The sequence below is a fragment of the Lissotriton helveticus genome, chromosome 3_1 (genome assembly GCF_964261635.1).
Source record: "Lissotriton helveticus chromosome 3_1, aLisHel1.1, whole genome shotgun sequence".
In the NCBI taxonomy this organism is placed as follows: domain Eukaryota; kingdom Metazoa; phylum Chordata; class Amphibia; order Caudata; family Salamandridae; genus Lissotriton; species Lissotriton helveticus.
This window is the reverse complement of record NC_136061.1, coordinates 1,340,993,774-1,341,012,565: the sequence shown is the minus strand read 5'-3', so window position 1 is coordinate 1,341,012,565 and position 18,792 is coordinate 1,340,993,774. Positions and strand designations below refer to the sequence as shown.

Genomic DNA, 18,792 nt, shown 5'->3' with positions numbered 1-18,792 from the left:
GCTTGATCACTTTAAAAAGATTGGGTGGTTCAACGAGGTCAGGTCACTACTATCAGTGATCGGTCTGGGAAGTTCATGGCAAACTAAAGACGTTGTCCAACTGCCAAGTAAAGAAGTGGTTAAAACCAATACTGGAGCTGGGTATTACAATATTTTGTTGCTCAATCACTTGTGGGATGCCTCAGGTTAGAATTCATGGAATTCGAACTACTAAGCACTTTCGAACAGTATATGGAGCTTATTACCATCCCGCAGGATAGGAAACTTTATATCCAATTTAAATTTGGATTCCTTCCTGTGAACTCTTTTTTAGCCGCTTGGAGGCAGCCCCTGGCGGGAAACATCACTTACAATGCAACTTTTACCACGCAATGCTTTTACATCGCAACTTTTACAACGCAAACCATTACAACGCATTGCGCTGGGGGGCGCTCTAGGATAGGGAATAGATTTAATTTACTATCCAACACCTTCTCTACTATCCACGGGGACTGGAGTTGGAATAGTAAATTAAACTATTCACTATCCAGCACCCCAAAGCGCTATGCGTTGTAAAGGCATGCGTTGTAAAACTTGCGATGTAAAAGCATGCGTGGTAAAAGCATGCGTTGTAATGTCATACATCCGCCCCTGGCTATAACACAGCACTGCCTGGGCTGTCTTACAATGATTGAAACAATTGGCCACATGTTCTTTGTTTGCCTTCTGTACAGACTCCCAAGACATAAGTGGCTAGCCCCTGTTAGTAGATTATTGGGAAATTGTTGCAACTGGGAAGCTCTTAGCATCCCAAAATCAGAATGTAGGACCTCTGTAGCATGTGGAGTTGCTAAATTCCTTGGAAAAATGTGGATTATCAGAAGGTATGCGTCCAAGATGGGATATTCTGCATTTCATAATTGTATTAAGTATTTATTTCCAGTTGTAACAACTATGTAATGTTTTATCTTTGTAAATTGATCACATTTTGATGTTCAGTGGAATCCCTTTTATAAGATGGTATGTTTTACAAATACTAAAAGATTTGATCCTTTTATAATTGTTTTTAATATTTTAAACTGTATACTATTTAATGATTCTCTTATATGTATATATTGTTCGATAATTGTACTGCAAGCACTCGCACTTTTATGGTCGTAATGGCCAAATAAAGTTTATGAATGACTGAATGAGTGAATTAAAGATACTCCTCTTGAGTTTCATGGAAGAGAGGAGAGATTCCAGGAAAAGGTGTAAATCGACTGTACAAAAATATATATTAGGCAATCCATGTAACGATATCCCAAACTATTTGTTACTTGTAAATAATATGTAGGAACGGTTTTATCTTACAAGGTTTTGATTAGGTATTTTACTTGGGCGTTTTGGCAAAGAAATTGCAGCAATGGAACTTTTGTGCAATCAACTGAACATTTTATTCTGTTTTGTAAATGCTACCAAGATATAAGGAACCACTATTTAAAACCTGTATTTTTAAAACAAAATTTGTTTTGTTTTAAGGACGGCCTGAATTTTTTATGTAGTTTAAATGCATTAGAATTGTGCTTCATAGTATTGTCATTCAATTCTCATGCAATTAAGCAAAGCAACATCTATGCCCATTTCAAAATATTGCACTATGAGACAGACTAATAACCTCATGCCTTTTTGTACAGTACTCTGTTCTAATAATCAGTACATGCCATCCATCTTTTTATGATATTACTGTAACAAAACTGTATTTGCACATAATTTTACATTTAATTCATGCAATATAGATTTTAATCTTTTTATTGATAGATTTGTGTTTTACATGTGTATATCTTTTATGGAAACTTCCGAATAAAGATTATTTGAATTGAATTAACTTACAATGTATTTCAAAAACGCTAAATGAGTATGTCAGAAGTAGTAAATCTGGCACAAAAAGCCATGAGACCTCCTGGAAGGTCTGGTAAAAGCTCTACAAATTTCGAGTGAGGGTCTTATTAGAGTGGGAAACGCCAAGTGTAGTAAGCAGTCAAGGGGTAATCACAACACGTCTTTTGCAGCAGAATAAGTCCTTCTGCTTTTGCACACTAGACATTTTACTTACCTATAGGGCCCAATATAAAGAGTTATCATGAATTTCTTCCAGAATTATATCAGGGATCATGACTGGTTGTTTCTCTTCTTTGCATGTACCTAAATCAAACCATCATTAACATGAGGAATGGTACAATGTGATAGCGTATGAAGCAGAACATTGTTGTTTGGAATAATACAGTTCTCATTCTTGTTTTGGTCTTTAATTGTGTGTTTTCTAGCTAATGTATATCTTATGAATAAACGTCGCATATAATGTTAACATTAATAGGCCAGGCTAACGTTGTGCAGCTGTTGCCATTGAATGTCACACCGGCATGATTGTTTTTCTCTTTGTTAAACTTCACAGATGCTGGGATTTCCAATTATATTGCCCAGACTGAGAAGTTTACTACGACAGCAACAGATGGACCAATTTACAGTACCATTGATCCAACTAGTGATGATATACAAACATTTAATGGGGCTTTCTCCCCAAACACCCCACTGCATGCAACCATACCTGTTATCCCTTATGGGGCAAGAATCCTGCAATCACCAGAAATAGAGGTAAACCAGTGGAATGACCAGCCAGGACCTTCAAGAGCCCAGGATGCACAGCCAGAACGAGGCAGAACTGAGAATGGTACTCCTCTTTCTAATAATTCACCTTGGTTCAGTAAACATGTTATCTTATACTTTGCCCTGAAAAACCCAGCATTACAATAGATGCCATGTCGATCCAGTTAACTTAATAGTGGTGCATCCGCCTTAAGCTATTTTAGATGATATGAAGAATGTTATAAGAAATAGGTATTGTGCTACAGTCCTAGGATTCAATGTGCGTGTTTAGAAGATGCAGCCATACTAATTCAATCCCATATTGGACAGGGTACCTCAAACTCTACCTAAAATCAAAAATTGTCCTTGCATTTATGTGATGTATACTTCTGAAATACACAGCGATCCTCAAAATTCCTACTGCCCAGCATTCCTCCACTTGTGCTGATTAAACACTACTCTTCTTTTATGGGTGGGCCTAGCATACACAACTGGAAAAGCCTCAAATCTTAATGTGGAAGTATCAACATTTCCTGTAAAAAAAAACGAACCTGATTCGGCATTTGGGGTAATTGTGTTAATGGGGTCTGGCCTCAGTCGCCACCTACGGGAAGCTACCAAACCCACACATTTTTTAAAAGTAGATACCAGGGGGAGTCCAAGGTAGGGCGTTTTCCTATCCAGGATACCATACAATCCTCAAACTTTACCTAAATTCACGAGTGTTCCTACCATTTATGTAATGTAATCTTCCGGATTCTAAAGGGATTCAGAAAATTCCTACCATTCAGTGTTCCCCCGTTGTGATGAAAACACTAGCACTTCTGTGGCTTGGCCAAACGACCGAGACAGGCACACATCAAACTAGGGTGAATGGAAGTCCCACAGTGGAACTCCCATTGACCTTGGGTTAATTAATTCCTGTCAAGGGCATTAGGCCCAGCCACACAAGTGGATTTTGTGGATTATGTTAAAAAAATGTGTGATTGTAAGCAAACTTTGAGATTTGCAGGGCAGTGTGGGTATGAAAACCTCGTGGGATTCACTCAAGATAACCACTGTGGAACCCTCTGGGTATCTAGATTTCATAAATGTATGTGGTTAGTAAGGTTCCATGGGAGGTACCCAGTTCAGTGCCAAATACAGCAGCTGATCTCGCCACATAGAACTTTAGGGACTTTTGTGTGGTGGTATATTGACCTGCTCACAGAATTGGGGTACAAATATCGGGAGACAACTGAAAACTCTTGGGCATGCAAAATTTGCGGATCCTTCAAAAATTCTCGAACTTTCCTGCATAGAAATGTGAGCAAAATCTGTGTTTTAGTCAAAGTTAGAGATTTGCAAAGGCTTCTGGTGAGAGACATGCAAGTCACCCCACCATGGATTCCCCTAGGGGCCTCGTTTAAACATGTTTACAGGTTTGCTAGGTTTGTCTGGGTGCCCGCTAAACTAGGTCCCAAAATCCCCAGGTATGGAGAGCATTGTGGGTAAGAAAACGTTATGGGATCCATGCAAGGAACACCACCCTGGACTCCTTTCAATGTTTTTTTAGTTTCCCGAATGTCTGGGTCTGGTAGTTTTCTCCAGGTGGCAGCCTACCCAAGCCTCAAAAATTGCAGCTATTCACCATTGAAAATGGTACAATATTGGGATTTAGGCACTCCTCGCCCAAAAACAACTCCTGATAAAAAGTCCTATTGCTTGCATTTGGATGGGATGTTTTAGTCCGTAGGGGAGCAGAAAGACTTGTGAAACTACAGGGATGAGGGTGGGGCCTGGTCTCAGGATGGGCCAAACCCATCCCATTATTTTGTTTAAAAAAATATAGTCCTCAAGGGCAAATTGGGGCCTAGCTCCTTTGCCTTGAAAAATACTTTGTGTCCCCTTTCAGGTGCAAATATGCCCTTTCTACCCCCCCCAACCCAACCCCCCTCTCCATGGGGGAAGTTTTGGGGCAACCTTCCTGATTGGGACAAGCCTCCATCTGCCCTCAGAGTGACAGAAGGATACTATTGCGCCACAGGGGCTGGGTATAGCTTGATACCAGGGTAGGCTGCCCCATTCTTAGTTTTTTTGGTGCCATTTTGAAATCCCTGCAGTCTAGTGGAATTGCGGCCCCCTAGGGGTTGATTGGGATTAATCACCCCCAATGCCCCCAGGGAGGGACAGAAAGACTGTATACCTTTTTTGGGGGGGGGGGGATTTGGGCATGAAGTCACAACCCCCTTTTTTAAAGATTCCCTCTTGTCTAGTGGGCTTTGTGCCCCTGGAGGGAGATTGGGGTTAATCTGCCCCATCTGCACACCACATTGGGGGGCAGCAAGACTGTCTTCTTTTTTCTGGGTGGAGGCATGGCAATGCCCATTGTGGGCAGCCCATGCACATATATATTTTTTTTATTTCCCTGGTGTCTAGTTGCCTCTCTGACCCCACGGGGGAGCATATTGGGGGTAGTGAACCCCACCTGCCCTCGGGGGGGGGCAGAAAGACTGTTGCCACATTTATAAGTTGTGGGGGCATGGCAATGCCTATAGTGGGCAGCCACATCTTATATTTCTTTTTATAAGTTTCTCTGGTGTCTAGTGGGGTGTTTGCTACTTACCCCCATCTACCCCCAGGGGGAGCAAAAAAGACAGAAATTTTCTGGAAGAGCACAAGCCCTTGCCAAAGGGACCGCGCTCCCATAATCCCTACTCTCTAGAGGGATCACTCTCCTGTGGAAATCCCCAAGCAGGTACCCACTGGGCATAGAGACCATTGGAAAGAGTGACTCTGTCCTTTCCAACGATACCTCTCCCAAGAGAATCAGTATTCAGGAGCTGAGATGTGTCCCTCAGCACTGATACAGTGAAAGTTAAACTAGCTAATTGCTCATTTTTCTTTCAATTTACTGTAATGATGTCAGTGTGCCCTGCAAGCTGATCATTACAGTAAAAAAAAACACTTGGGCTGCTCCGGAAGTAGCCCAAGGTAAAAAACATAAAGGAATCTCTAGAGTGCAGAGCACTAAAGAGACCTTTAACCACATTACAGTGTTGGCCAATGGCAGACACATGCACTGGGTTGGTAGTGTGGCTGCCGCCGGCTCTTAAGAAGGTTAATATGTTACTAACTGGGTTTGATCTTTTAAGGGTTTTATAGTAGGAAGTGTTGAGTCTGAAGTTGAGCTTAGACATGATACTATTAACCTAAACAGTAGTTCTTCGAGAGTAAATTAACTTCATAAGGATAAAAAGAGTGGCGTTATTGCTTCTAGTACACATCACTAATTATTCTTGAAAGGAAAGCACCTCTTATTGGCAATCAGTGTCTGCGTGTGTGGCAAGTAATCGATGACTTGTTGTTATTTTTTTTAAATAATAAGCTTTATTCGATTTAAGAAGAAATCATAAAAGCACATGATGCAAATTTTCTTCATAAGACATTTAAGTAGATAAAATGACAAAATTCATCATTGTGAAAAGGTTAAAAAGTGGCAGCGCCCCCATTAAGGAAGTACTACAGTCATTCAATTCAGCCTCGTTGAAGACATTGGGGGCTTCAACGAGGCTGAATTGAATTGGAGGCTTGGGAGACCTTGAATTGGTGATAAGCCAAGTGGATGAAAATCGTGAAGTTAACTTTTAAATCCGTGTTCTCTGGATTCAGGGCAGCTATAATGCCCTGCCTACAGTTCAGGACTCCCAATTTGTGCCACTGAGGCCTTAACTATGTTCTGCGCAGGGGCAACAGTGATGGGCAAATACATGCAATGTGCTTCAGAGATTCATCTGATTTGCCAAAGCCTCTACACGCAAGATCATCTGAGGTCTGCTGCCATAAAGGTAGGTGTTTCAAGAAAAGTCACTTGCCCATCCTAAGGGCCAAGAACCTTTTTTTAGAAGTAAAGAATAGGAGCGGGCCAGGTGTGACAGGAGAGGGGCCGGCTGGTACAAACTGATTACTGCCCATGCGTGCTTCCTTTTGGCTAGGATCTCTCTGACTAACAGTCTGGAGCATAGTTGGAAGCGCTTTTCAATACTTGATTTATAAGCTTTTTTCCCAGGATTAAGAGACCAGAGATTGTCTGCAGATAGTTATGACCTAAATTCATTGAAGTACCGGCTATGTGCACCGCTGAAGTTATTAACACTAATGTCCAACCATAACAGGGATTCAAGGGTGTCAGCTCTCACCTGTCTCAGCTTGTGACAAAGGTTTAGAAAGGACCCCATGCTTTGCACGATATAGTTTGGGAGGCCTAGCTCCAACTGTATCTGCAAAACAACAGTTGATGGACAGAATGCAGAACATTGTCATACATTCACCCCAGTACAGAGATCTGGGCCTAAATCCATCATTTTTTTGCACTCCACACCACCCCAGTTCAGACATGGCCATATGCAAATCAGCCTTGACCCTGTGCCTCAATGGAACAGTCCAGCCTGAACTGCCAAGCCATGTCTTTCCTGTACCGGAATCAAGCATCCTAGGACCGGTTTCTGGCTATCAGCCGTCTTCAGCCAGGATAGCTTGACTCTAGTGGTGTGGAGAGCATGGGACTCACGTCTGAGCATACCCATCCCACTCGGGGTGACAAATGCAAAACAACAGTTGATGGACAGAATGCAGAACAATGTCATACATTCACCCCAGTACAGAGATCTGGGCCTAAATCCATCGGTTTTTTGCACTCCATACCACCCCAGTTCAGACATGGCCATATGCAAATCAGCCTTGACCCTGTGCCTCATGGGAACAGTCCAGCCCAAACTGCCAAGCCATGTCTTTCCTGGACCGGAATCAAGCATCCTAGGACCGGTTTCTGGCTATCAGCCGTCTTCAGCCAGGATAGCTTGACTCCAGTGGTGTGGAGAGCATGGGACTCACGTCTGAGCATACCCATCCCACTCGGGGTGACAAATGCAAAACAACAGTTGATGGACAGAATGCAGAAAAATGTCATACATTCACCCCAGTACAGAGATCTGGGCCTAAATCCATCTTTTTTTGCACTCCACACCACCCCAGTTCAGACATGGCCATATGCAAATCAGCCTTGACCCTGTGCCTCATGGGAACAGTCCAGCCCGAACTGCCAAGCCATGTCTTTCCTGGACCAGAATCAAGCATCCTAGGACCGGTTTCTGGCTATCAGCCGTCTTCAGCCAGCATAGCTTGACTCCAGTGGTGTGGAGAGCATGGGACTCACGTCTGAGCATACCTATCCCACTCGGGGTGACAAATGCAAAACAACAGTTGATGGACAGAATGCAGAACAATGTCATACATTCACCCCAGTACAGAGATCTGGGCCTAAATCAATCGATTTTTTGCACTCCACACCACCCCAGTTCAGACATTGCCATATGCAAATCAGCCTTGACCCTGTGCCTCATGGGAACAGTCCAGCCCGAACTGCCAAGCCATGTCTTTCCTGGACCGGAATCAAGCATCCTAGGACTGGTTTCTGGCTATCAGCCGTCTTCAGCCAGGATAGCTTGACTCCAGTGGTGTGGAGAGCATGGGACTCACGTCTGCGCATACCGATACCACTTGGGGTGACAAATGCAAAACAACAGTGGATGGACAGAATGCAGAACAATGTCATACATTCACCCCAGTACAGAGACCTGGGCCTAAATCCATCGTTTTTTTGCACTCCACACCACCCCAGTTCAGACATGGCCATATGCAAATCAGCCTTGACCCTGTGCCTCATGGGAACAGTCCAGCCGGAACTGCCAAGCCATGTCTTTCCTTGACCGGAATCAAGCATCCTAGGACCGGTTTCTGGCTATCAGCCGTCTTCAGCCAGGATAGCTTGACTCCAGTAGTGTGGAGAGCATGGGACTCACGTCTGAGCATACCCATCCCACTCGGGATGACAAATGCAAAACAACAGTTGATGGACAGAATGCAGAATAATGTCATACATTCACCCCAGTACAGAGACCTGGGCCTAAATCCATCGTTTTTTTGTACTCCACACCACCCCAGTTCAGACATGGCCATATGCAAATCAGCCTTGACCCTGTGCCTCATGGGAACAGTCCAGACCGAACTGCCAAGCCATGTTTTTTCTGGACCGGAATCAAGCATCCTAGGACCGGTTTCTGGCTATCAGCCGTCTTCAGCCAGGATAGCTTGACTCCAGTGGTGTGGAGAGCATGGGACTCACGTCTGCACATACCCATACCACTCGGGTGACAAATGCAAAACAACAGTTGATGGACAGAATGCAGAACAATGTCATACATTCACCCCAGTACAGAGACCTGGGCCTAAATCCATCGTTTTTTAGCACTCCACACCACCCCAGTTCAGACATGGCCATATGCAAATCAGCCTTGACCCTGTGCCTCATGGGACCAGTCCAGCCCGAACTGCCAAGCCATGTCTTTCCTGGACCGGAATCAAGCATCCTAGGACCGGTTTCGGGCTATCAGCCGTCTTCAGCCAGCATAGCTTGACTCCAGTGGTGTGGAGAGCATGGGACTCACGTCTGAGCATACCCATCCCACTCGGGGTGACAAATGCAAAGCAGCAGTTGATGGACAGAAGGCAGAAAAATGTCATACAATCACCCCAGTACAGAGATCTGGGCCTAAATCCATCTTTTTTTGCACTCCACACCACCCCAGTTCAGACATGGCCATATGCAAAATAGCCTTGACCCTGTGCCTCATGGGAACAGTCCAGCCCGAACTGCCAAGCCATGTCTTTCCTGGACCGAAATCAAGCAACCTAGGACCGGTTTCTGGCTATCAGCCGTATTCAGCCAGCATAGCTTGACTCCAGTGGTGTGGAGAGCATGGGACTCACGTCTGAGCATACCCATCCCACTCGGGGTGACACATGAAAAACAACAGTTGATGGACAGAATGCAGAACAATGTCCTACATTCACCCCAGTACAGAAATCTGGGCCTAAATCAATCGAGTTTTTGCACTCCACACCACCCCAGTTAAGACATGGCCATATGCAAATCAGCCTTGACCCTGTGCCTCATGGGAACAGTCCAGCCCGAACTGCCAAGCCATGTCTTTCCTGGACCGGAATCAAGCATCCGGGGACCGGTTTCTGGCTATCAGCCGTCTTCAGCCAGGATAGCTTGACTCCAGTGGTGTGGAGAGCATGGGACTCACGTCTGCGCATACCCATACCACTCGGGGTGACAAATGCAAAACAACAGTTGATGGACAGAATGCAGAACAATGTCATACATTCACCCCAGTACAGAAAACTGGGCCTAAATCCATCGTTTTTTTGCACTCCACACCACCCCAGTTCAGACATGCCCATATGCAAATCAACCTTTACCCTGTGCCTCATGGGAACAGTCCAGCCCGCACTGCCAAGCCATGTCTTTCCTGGACCGGAATCAAGCATCCTAGGACCGGTTTCTGGCGGGAAACATCACTTACAACGCAACTTTTACCACGCAATGCTTTCACATCGCAACTTTTACAACAAAACCATTACAACGCATTGCGCTGGGGGGCGCTCTAGGATAGGGAACAGATTTAATTTACTATCCAACACCTTCCCTACTATCCACGGGGACAGGAGTTGGAATAGTAAATTAAACTATTCACTATCCAGCACCCCAAAGCGCTATGCGTTGTAAAGGCATGCGTTGTAAAACTTCCAATGTAAAAGCATGCGTGGTAAAAGCAGGCGTTGTAATGTCATACATCCGTTTCTGGCTATCAGCCGTCTTCAGCCAGGATAGCTTGACTCCAGTAGTGTGGAGAGCATGGGACTCACGTCTGATCATACCCATTCCACTCGGGGTGACAAATGCAAAACAACAGTTGATGGACAGAATGCAGAACAATGTCATACATTCACCCCAGTACAGAGATCTGGGCCTAAATCCATGTATCTGGGCAGCAGACAAACTACTTGGTAGCCGAAGCACCCTTTTGTAGATTTTAATCGTATGTTGATTAAGGATAATATTGAACTTGCCGAGGGAGATCTCAAAACCGTACGACAGGGTAGGGCCTATTTTGGCTCGCATAACTTCGAAAATTGCAGCTAAGTTGTGGCCAGGCAGTTTTTTAGAGAGGCTAAATTGGAGAGCCGTGGCTTTCATGAGAATTTTGTGGCAATGGTTTTTTTAGTATGCCCCTTGAGTTGATATGGAGTCCTAGGTACCTATAGGTTTTGCCAACAGGAATTTGAATGTTGTTTTATATCCAGCCTCCACCTCTGTGCTGCTTTCTGCCAAATAAGGCCACTTGGGTTTTCTTAAGATTTACCACCAATTTATTTGTGGTGGCGTACACGTGGAGGGAGTTTAACAACTTTTGCAATCCAACTCTTGTACGACTGAAAAGAGCAAGGCCATCAGCATATAAAAGATTACCGATCTACGCACCACCAATCCTAGGTGGGTGGCTATTTATTAAGTCCAGTTTTGCTGAGAGATCGGTTAGGAAAAGATTAAAAATCAGCAAGGCTAGCCCACATCCCTGTTTCACACCACTTGTTGTCTGGATTTTTCTAGATAGATGCAGTCTATTGCCAATTTTAACTTGGATCCAAGTGTTGGTATGCAGCTGCATGATTGGCTTCAATAATTTAGCTGGTATTCCCCAGCTGGATAGCTTAGCACCAAGAGATTCCCTTGGAACGTGGTCAAAAGCGGCTTTAAAATCCACAAAGCAAAATAATTTAAAATCCACAAAGCAGCAAAACGTTGTTGAGGCAGATGCAATAGTTTTATTAGTAAGGATTGCTAAAGCTAAAAGATTGGTCAGTGTGCCTGAGCGTGCCACAAACCCTGTTTTGTTCTTGGGTAACAGTCCTTTTGAGTCGGCCCAGCTCTTCAGATCTTCCAGCAGCAAGCTGGCAAAAAACTTTGCCTCATTGTCCAATAGTGCTATCAGCCTATAATTACTTGGGCGGATTTTAAACCAGATTTATGGATAGGCTGAATGATCACGCAGCGCCAATAATCTGAAGTGATTGAACTCCGTAGTGAGTAATCGAACAGGCTGGATAACTGCTTGGGCCAGCAGGTATGTTCTTTTTGAACAGGGCCAGAGGCAAACCATTTGGGCCTTGGGCGCCGTCCGATCTGGCTTTGGATAGAGTTTTTGCCAGCTTTGAGGGGGAGGATGGAAATTTTATCGTCAAATTTTCGTGCACACCTTGCGGGATGTCCTGCCGTTCCCGGGGCAGTATTGTCTCTGGTAATGCTTTCTGCTCTTCCACCTGGAAGTGACCAGTGAGAAAGGTTACCCTGTCATTCTTAGTGATGTTTGCACTTCCCATGCTGCGGTTTCCATTGGATTGGTTGTTGACTAACGCCCAAAATTTTCGGGGTTCCGGCTCATGCTTGCGTGAAGGAGAGAACAGCTTAGTTGTTGGAGGTGGTTTTGTTTATTAATTCGACATGCCTGTCGCTTTGGGCAGATTTATAGATCTTCAATAAGGATTCTGATTCTGGATGTCTCCTGGCTGCCCTGAAGGAGGCATTTCTGATGTTCTTTAGTGCTCTTACCTAAGGGGAGATGGGTACTTGCTTATGGTGTGATCTGAAAAAATGTTGTGGTGGCAGGTTAAACTGCTTTAAGAGGTAGTCACAGAAAATTGCCCAGTCGTTTACTGGGGAGATTGACAGCTGGTTGAGTTTTTTTATTAATTGCTAATACATTTGTGTGAACCCTCCAATATTGTTTTGGCAGTGGGTGTCTCAACTCCATCGATATAAATGTACCATCCTCCAGCACAATTATTCCTTATAATAGGCAGTATTCATAATTTTTGTTGTCACCACAGACATGTGCTAGTCACCTTTGTATTTTGTATCACATCAAAGAATGCCCAAGTTGTTCATAGTTGGAAATTGGGTCTCTAGTTGGCAGTGGTATGCAGCATGTCCAAGTAGGCACCCAAGCCTAGTCAGGGTAAGCTTAGATACACACTAAAGGATAATCTGTGCTCATCTTCTGGTAGCTTGGCCAAGAGCAGTCAGGCTTATCTAAAGAGAAAATGGGTAAAGTATTAGTGCGACACACAAACGCACACAGTAACACAGTGAAACACCACAAAAATACTGCACACAAGTTTAGAAGAAAAGAGAATATGTTTATGCAAAAATCGGATAAATACAACAAAAATCCAGAGTTATGAATTTTGAAAGAATAAATCAAAAGTAGTGCTTACAGTCAAATAGCGCTTTGGAGTTACTTGAGGTCCTGTGGGACTGGGGCAAATCCAAAGTTCAGGCTGACCATGATGAAGGGCAGGCCAGCTACAAGACTCACACTGGGCCTGCTGAAAAGTGACCTTGGGTGGAGCAAGCGTCGGCCTTAAAGAGTCAGTTACAATTCAAGCAGTTGTGTAGAAGCGTTGTTGTCAAGCCTCGCAGTCGAGTCACATGTCTGCGTTGAACCTCTTATAATTCTGACACTGCTTCCTTGTCGAACCTCGCAGTTGGGCCCCGTGTCATTGAGCTGCACAGGGATGTCCTTGGATCAGCACTGCGTCATGTTGAAGGGTACTGCATCAGTCCTGGGCAGCTCAAAGCCGTCACAGCATCAATTTTGATGGTTCTGGACAGCAGAAGTTGCCTTTTAAGGGCCTATGACTGGATTGGTACCACTTGGCAGGACAGGACTCACAGATGGCTGACTCCAGGTGCTGTTGTAGGGTTGAAGAACGTTTTTGAAAGCACTGAGACCTCAGAACCGGGGGCAAGCCAGCAAGCCCTTGGAGTCACTCTGGGTTCAAGTGAGATGGGTCCAGTCCTTGCCCTCAGCAGGGTAGAGATCAGCAGGTATCAGGGCAGCTCACCAAAGCAGAACGTAGTTCATTTAGAATAGTATTCATGAAAAGTGGCATTCCTTGTAGCACAGCAGTCTTTATTCCTGGCAGAGTTCTTCACAGGTCCAGTAGTGTACTATTAAAGTAGGGTCAGAGACCCAGTACTTATACCCAGTTGTGCATTTGAAGTGATTGTGACTGCCTAAGCAGGTGTAAGTGTCAGCTCCTCCCCTCTCTTCCTGCCCAGGAAGAGCTATTAGAATGCAGATGAATGTGGATGAGTTTTCTGTCACACCCACCCTTCCTGTGCATGTACTCTGTCTAGGGGGAATACACTAAATGTAGCTTTCACCCAACCCAGATGTGTATTGGAGACAGGCTCCAAGGCACACAGAGCAGTAAGAGCAGAAGAATGTCCACTTTCCAAAAGTGGCATTTCTAAAACAGTAATGTTAAATCCAACTTTAACATTAAAGAGGATTTATCATTACCATTCCAAAGATATAAAACACGATGCAGCTGTTCCCTTCTGTTCAGGATTTACAGCTTAAACGTGTTTTAACAGTTCCCAAAGGTACGCTATAAGATGAGTAGGCCTCACGGTAATGAAAACAAATTTGGTGGTTTGCCACTACAAGGACGTGAAACTTAAAAGTACATGCCCTATCTTCTACTTACATAGAACCCTGCCCTTAGGGCTACGTAGGGCATGCGTTAGGGGGGATTTATATGTAATAAAAGGGGAGTTTATTGCTTGGCAAATGGTTTTAAATGATAAGTCGAAGTAGCAGTAAACTGCACACACAGGCCTTTCAATGGCAGGCCTGAGACAGGTTTGAAAGGCTGCTTGTGTGGGTGGGACAACCAGTGCTGCAGGTACACTAATAGTGTTTAGTTCACTGTCCCTGGGTGTATGGTATACCACTTTACAAGGGACTTACAAGTAAATTAAATATGCCAAACAGGTGTAAACCAGTTATACCATGTTTAGAGTAGAGAGCACATGCACTGTAGCACTGGTTAACAGTGGTAAAGTGCTCAAAGTCCTAAAGCCAACAAAAAGAAGGTCCGAAAAGAGAGGGAGGAAGGTGAAAAGTTTAGGGTGACCCTTCAGAGAGGGCCATTTCCAAACATTTACGAACTCCATTCAGTGATAAAGCTTCACAGGTGTCTGAGACCTGAGATGTCTTAAAGAAACCTCTTGTTTCTACGGCAGTTCTTTTCATGTGTACTTGCTGCTGAGTACAAAATGGATAGCACATTTTTCCATCATAAATTTTTCCTGTATTCACATGCCTTGCATGATTGTGCCATCTAGTAATTGGGTCCAGAATTATCTTCTTTCCAGACAATTTTTCCATGGAGCGTTTTTGACAGTTTGGTGGTAAGTACATCCTTCTGTGACATCAGACAGGGATCCGTGCATGTGGTCCCCATCTTAAGATCCATTGTTACACCACTGAGTCAGGAAGAAAATCCAAGAACTCCAGTACCATTGCAGTGGAGCCGAAAGAAGGCCTTAAGAGAACATTCGCAAGTAACAGAAAAACAGGACTAGAAAGACCAATTTTGCAACAAATGTCGAATAAAAGCGAAACTAAAAGAGGGAAACCAAAAGTATGTGTGGAACAGAGAATGCACAACCAGGCGGTTGCATTTGTGCAAGGAAATGGAGAACAGGGTCTATAACTTCAGCTTGGCAAAAGGCCACAGCATTAAAGCGTGCAAAAGCTTGCATAGAGTTCTAACTCGAGACCCTTAGGTTCAGGGAGAAGCAGAGTTGGGCGCACTACACCATGATGCAGTTGCAGCTCTCCGTCGGGGGTCCTCAGCCTGTCTAGCGAAGAGAAGGAGAAGCCTCATGACACGGAGTTAGTGCAGAGATACGTATCCAACACCAAGGAGAGCATTGTTGATCTCAAGAAAGTAGGATCTTCAAAGAGGATGCTGAGGGAAGAACACACTCATGCAGGTAACACAGTGGGACCTAGCTGAAACCCTCAGACTCAAAGTCCTTGAAGACCCCGTTGCGCTGAAACTCTCTATGAGTGAAGGGAGGGCAAAACATAAAGAACCTCGTGGGTTGAAAGATTTAGAGGTGCCAACTCCTAAGAGGAAGGCTTCACCAACACTCAGTGCCGAAAAATGGGCGCTCTAATTCCAGAAAAAGAAGTACCGGCTCAAGGCCAAAATGGCATTGCTGATGCAGAAAAGAAAAAGACTTTGACAAATCCCTGGGTTTTTAAATCCCAGCAAGAATTGAGAAAGAGGAAGCAAACTCGAAACTGTGTGTGTTTGTGTGTGTGTTCAGTACTGTTCTCCTCCAAAGCCACTGCTCTCGATGCAGCAGGTGCCTCAGGCACACACACTGCAGTTTATCGAAAACGATGCTGAGCACTCACAGGCTGTTGAATCCAATAATTATTTTATTGACGTGCAACCATCGATAAAAAACTGACAAACGCATTTCGGCTTCCTGGGCTTTGTCAATGTCAGTTGACCACCGTGAAACATCACCTTATAACCAAAATTGATTTTATTGGGCAGCTACGACAGTGCAAACATCGACAAGGGGCTAAGGTGCAACTTTTGCTCTATCAGCATTTCTCATTGTGGCCATTTTGTAACGTGCAGTGTTGTAATACCTTTATCCAGGGTAAATCAACATTACACTTCCTGCTCGCTAGAGTTAAAATGTCATTAGTTCAAATTCATTAATAAGAAGAAACATTAATTTCATGCAAGAGCTGGACAGTGTGCTATACCTAAAAGAGTTCATTAATTTGGTAAACAATCCCTGTGGTCCCATCCTACTGCCACAAATTATGCCCTGCATGGGCTTATTATTACTAAAATACATCAAAACAACCAAATCAAGTATTGAGTTCCAATAAGAAACCAAAGAACGATAAAGTCAACCCTATTACCTGAAGTGATAGACTGTGGGACCCCGTCTTGGTCTCGAGATGGACACCACACAAGGGATGTCAGACCACTGCAAGCTGGAGTGTCTGCGTGCAGGACCCTCAGCGCCTCACGTCAGTGTGTCTGCATGGAAGTCCATTTCTCCTCTGACTACCTCAGCAAGATATGCTGTATATATACCCAAAATTGTGCCCCTGGGGCTATACCTTGCTGTGTCATGTCAGACTAGGATGACGGAAGGAATGACCCTTATACATATTTATTAAGCAGGAGATGGTAGCCCTTCTTTCTGCTATGGTTCCAGGAATCCTCATGCATAATGAATGAGGCTTAAACTTTTCTGAGAAAACCCCATGTCATCTTTGGACATTACCGTAACTAGGTAAAAGGTCAGTACTAAGAACCGTTATGTAGTGTAATGGTAGGGGGGAATATAGGTGTACGGGTAGATGACTACCTGAGCCTATATTGAGACACCTAAATGGAACATGGCAGCCCAATTGCAGGACTGTGGGCAGAGATTTTGCGGGCGTGGGATGATAAACAGTGTGTGGCAGCAGAATAGGTCCGGACTTCCCTATTAAGGAGTTACACAGGCTGAACTCCTGAATTTTTCATCCTGAGAAATACTAGAAATTACACACATAAAGGACCGATTAGAGCTGGAAACATAATATGCTCACCCCTCCCGAGATTAGTATACTCTCGAGATCACTATGTAACATATACCTCCGTGACCAGAATTGTCCGGAACCTGAAAATGAGCCTTCCCTATGAACCTTCCCTTTGAATTAGCTGGGGGTCATAGTTGTTTACATGTTTATGACTGTGCTTTTTGCATGTTTTTTTGTTTGATTCATGCCTTTACAACCATGTCTGTATTCTGGCAACTACAATTACTCCCTATGTACCCTAATCTGGGCAGAGCTCTGGGTTATGTTATTCTTGAAGCATGATGAGACCTTATGAAGCTATCCTAAACAGTAATTTTAAATGCGCATGTAATTTAACCTGCAGGTAGAATGTACTTATGCATGTTAACACCCCAGGTCTCTTACATATATATACATGCAAGTCAGTGGCGGCTGGTGGCATTTGAAAGTGGTTAGGCGCAAAATTATAGGCGTACTGCACTGCGATGAGGGAGTGTCGCGAGCGAGCCTGAACAACCTAGGGGGTTATTACCAATTATTATGAGCTATAGAGGAAAATCTTTGCATATGCTGATGTTATCATTTACCCATAATAACTTTCGAACACGCTGATACACTTGTAATGGTTTTACCTATACAATAAATAAATTCATTGACTGTGCAGTGCTGTATATCAATATGATGCCACTATTTCCTTAAATTTATTTTCTGTTTTCATGCAAGAAACTCCATTTTAAAAAAAGTGCAGAAAAAATAAATGCATTTCAAGTAGTAGTCTGTGTAAAAAATGCCTGCATGTAACAGCACAGGCTTCCCATGTTGTCGTTTCCCAAAATTTTCAGTAGAAAAGCCATCCCACGTCGTCAACAGAGGCACCCAACTTATCAGATATGAGCAGATTAACAAACCCTGATAAACGGAAGTGCCCAGGGAGTTCTTGCAAATGATTCACCTGCACAAAAGGACTTCGTGGATCTGTGCAATCAAAGAAAGTGTGCTAAAAGTCGTTTAAAGCAACACGTGAAACAGACAGCAATCACAGAACTCACATGCCCACCAACACCAATGGAACATCCCGAACACTCACAATAAACGTGAAACGGACAGCAAACATAGCTCAAACGCCCACCAACATCAATGGGATATCCTGCACACACATAAAACGTGAACAAACACTTTGACAGCTCCTTAATGCTGGCCCCGCACATATGAACAGCACTTCATTAAAAAGCACTTACTGGTGAGCTGCAGTGAAGCGTGCACCATTGATTATTCTTCAAAGCCACTATATTTAATATGCACAGTGCTTTGAAGACAACCATGAGATGTCACAATACACAATACAAATATCAAAATAAAAACGCTACTAGTTTAAGTGAACCATTTTCCTTGAAATAGTAAAACCATGCACTGATGTCACCAAGCCTCCCACCGCATCAGGATTCACAGATGTTCTCCTCAGATTCTATTCCAAGTTGGATAGCGGAATAGTCCCATTGTAATTGGCTTGCTTGGCTGTTATCCGTATTTGATCCACTGCCTTTGATTATTCCCTTCATACTCCTTCTCTTAGATCTAACTGGAATCCTCTCCTGAGTATTCAGTTTTGAAGGGGAGGTGCTACTATCCTCCCCCATGGCTTCGGGTTCAGTATCCTCTAGTTTGCTCACATTAGTGTGCTCAGATTCATCCGTCAGGGAAAAAAAATCTGTCTCCATCAGGAGTTCCTACATTGAGGCTGACGGGGTTTGTAGGCATGATTCCAGTATAATCATTACAGTCCTCGTTACCCAGCGTTCCGGTAGGCTCTGTGTTAATAATGCCTGTGGTGTTTTTGTTAATTACATCT

General features: G+C 44.0%; 1 protein-coding gene across 1 annotated transcript in view; it reads left to right on the top strand.

Moving 5' to 3' along the window:
- Positions 1 to 18,792, top strand: part of LOC144824966 (roundabout homolog 2-like) — a 1,188,518-nt gene that overhangs the window by 1,046,515 nt on the left and 123,211 nt on the right. The window contains exon 17 of the mRNA XM_078683904.1: positions 2,414 to 2,689. Coding sequence (XP_078540030.1) covers positions 2,414 to 2,689 — 276 coding nt within the window. The remainder of the gene's footprint in view (positions 1 to 2,413; positions 2,690 to 18,792) is intronic.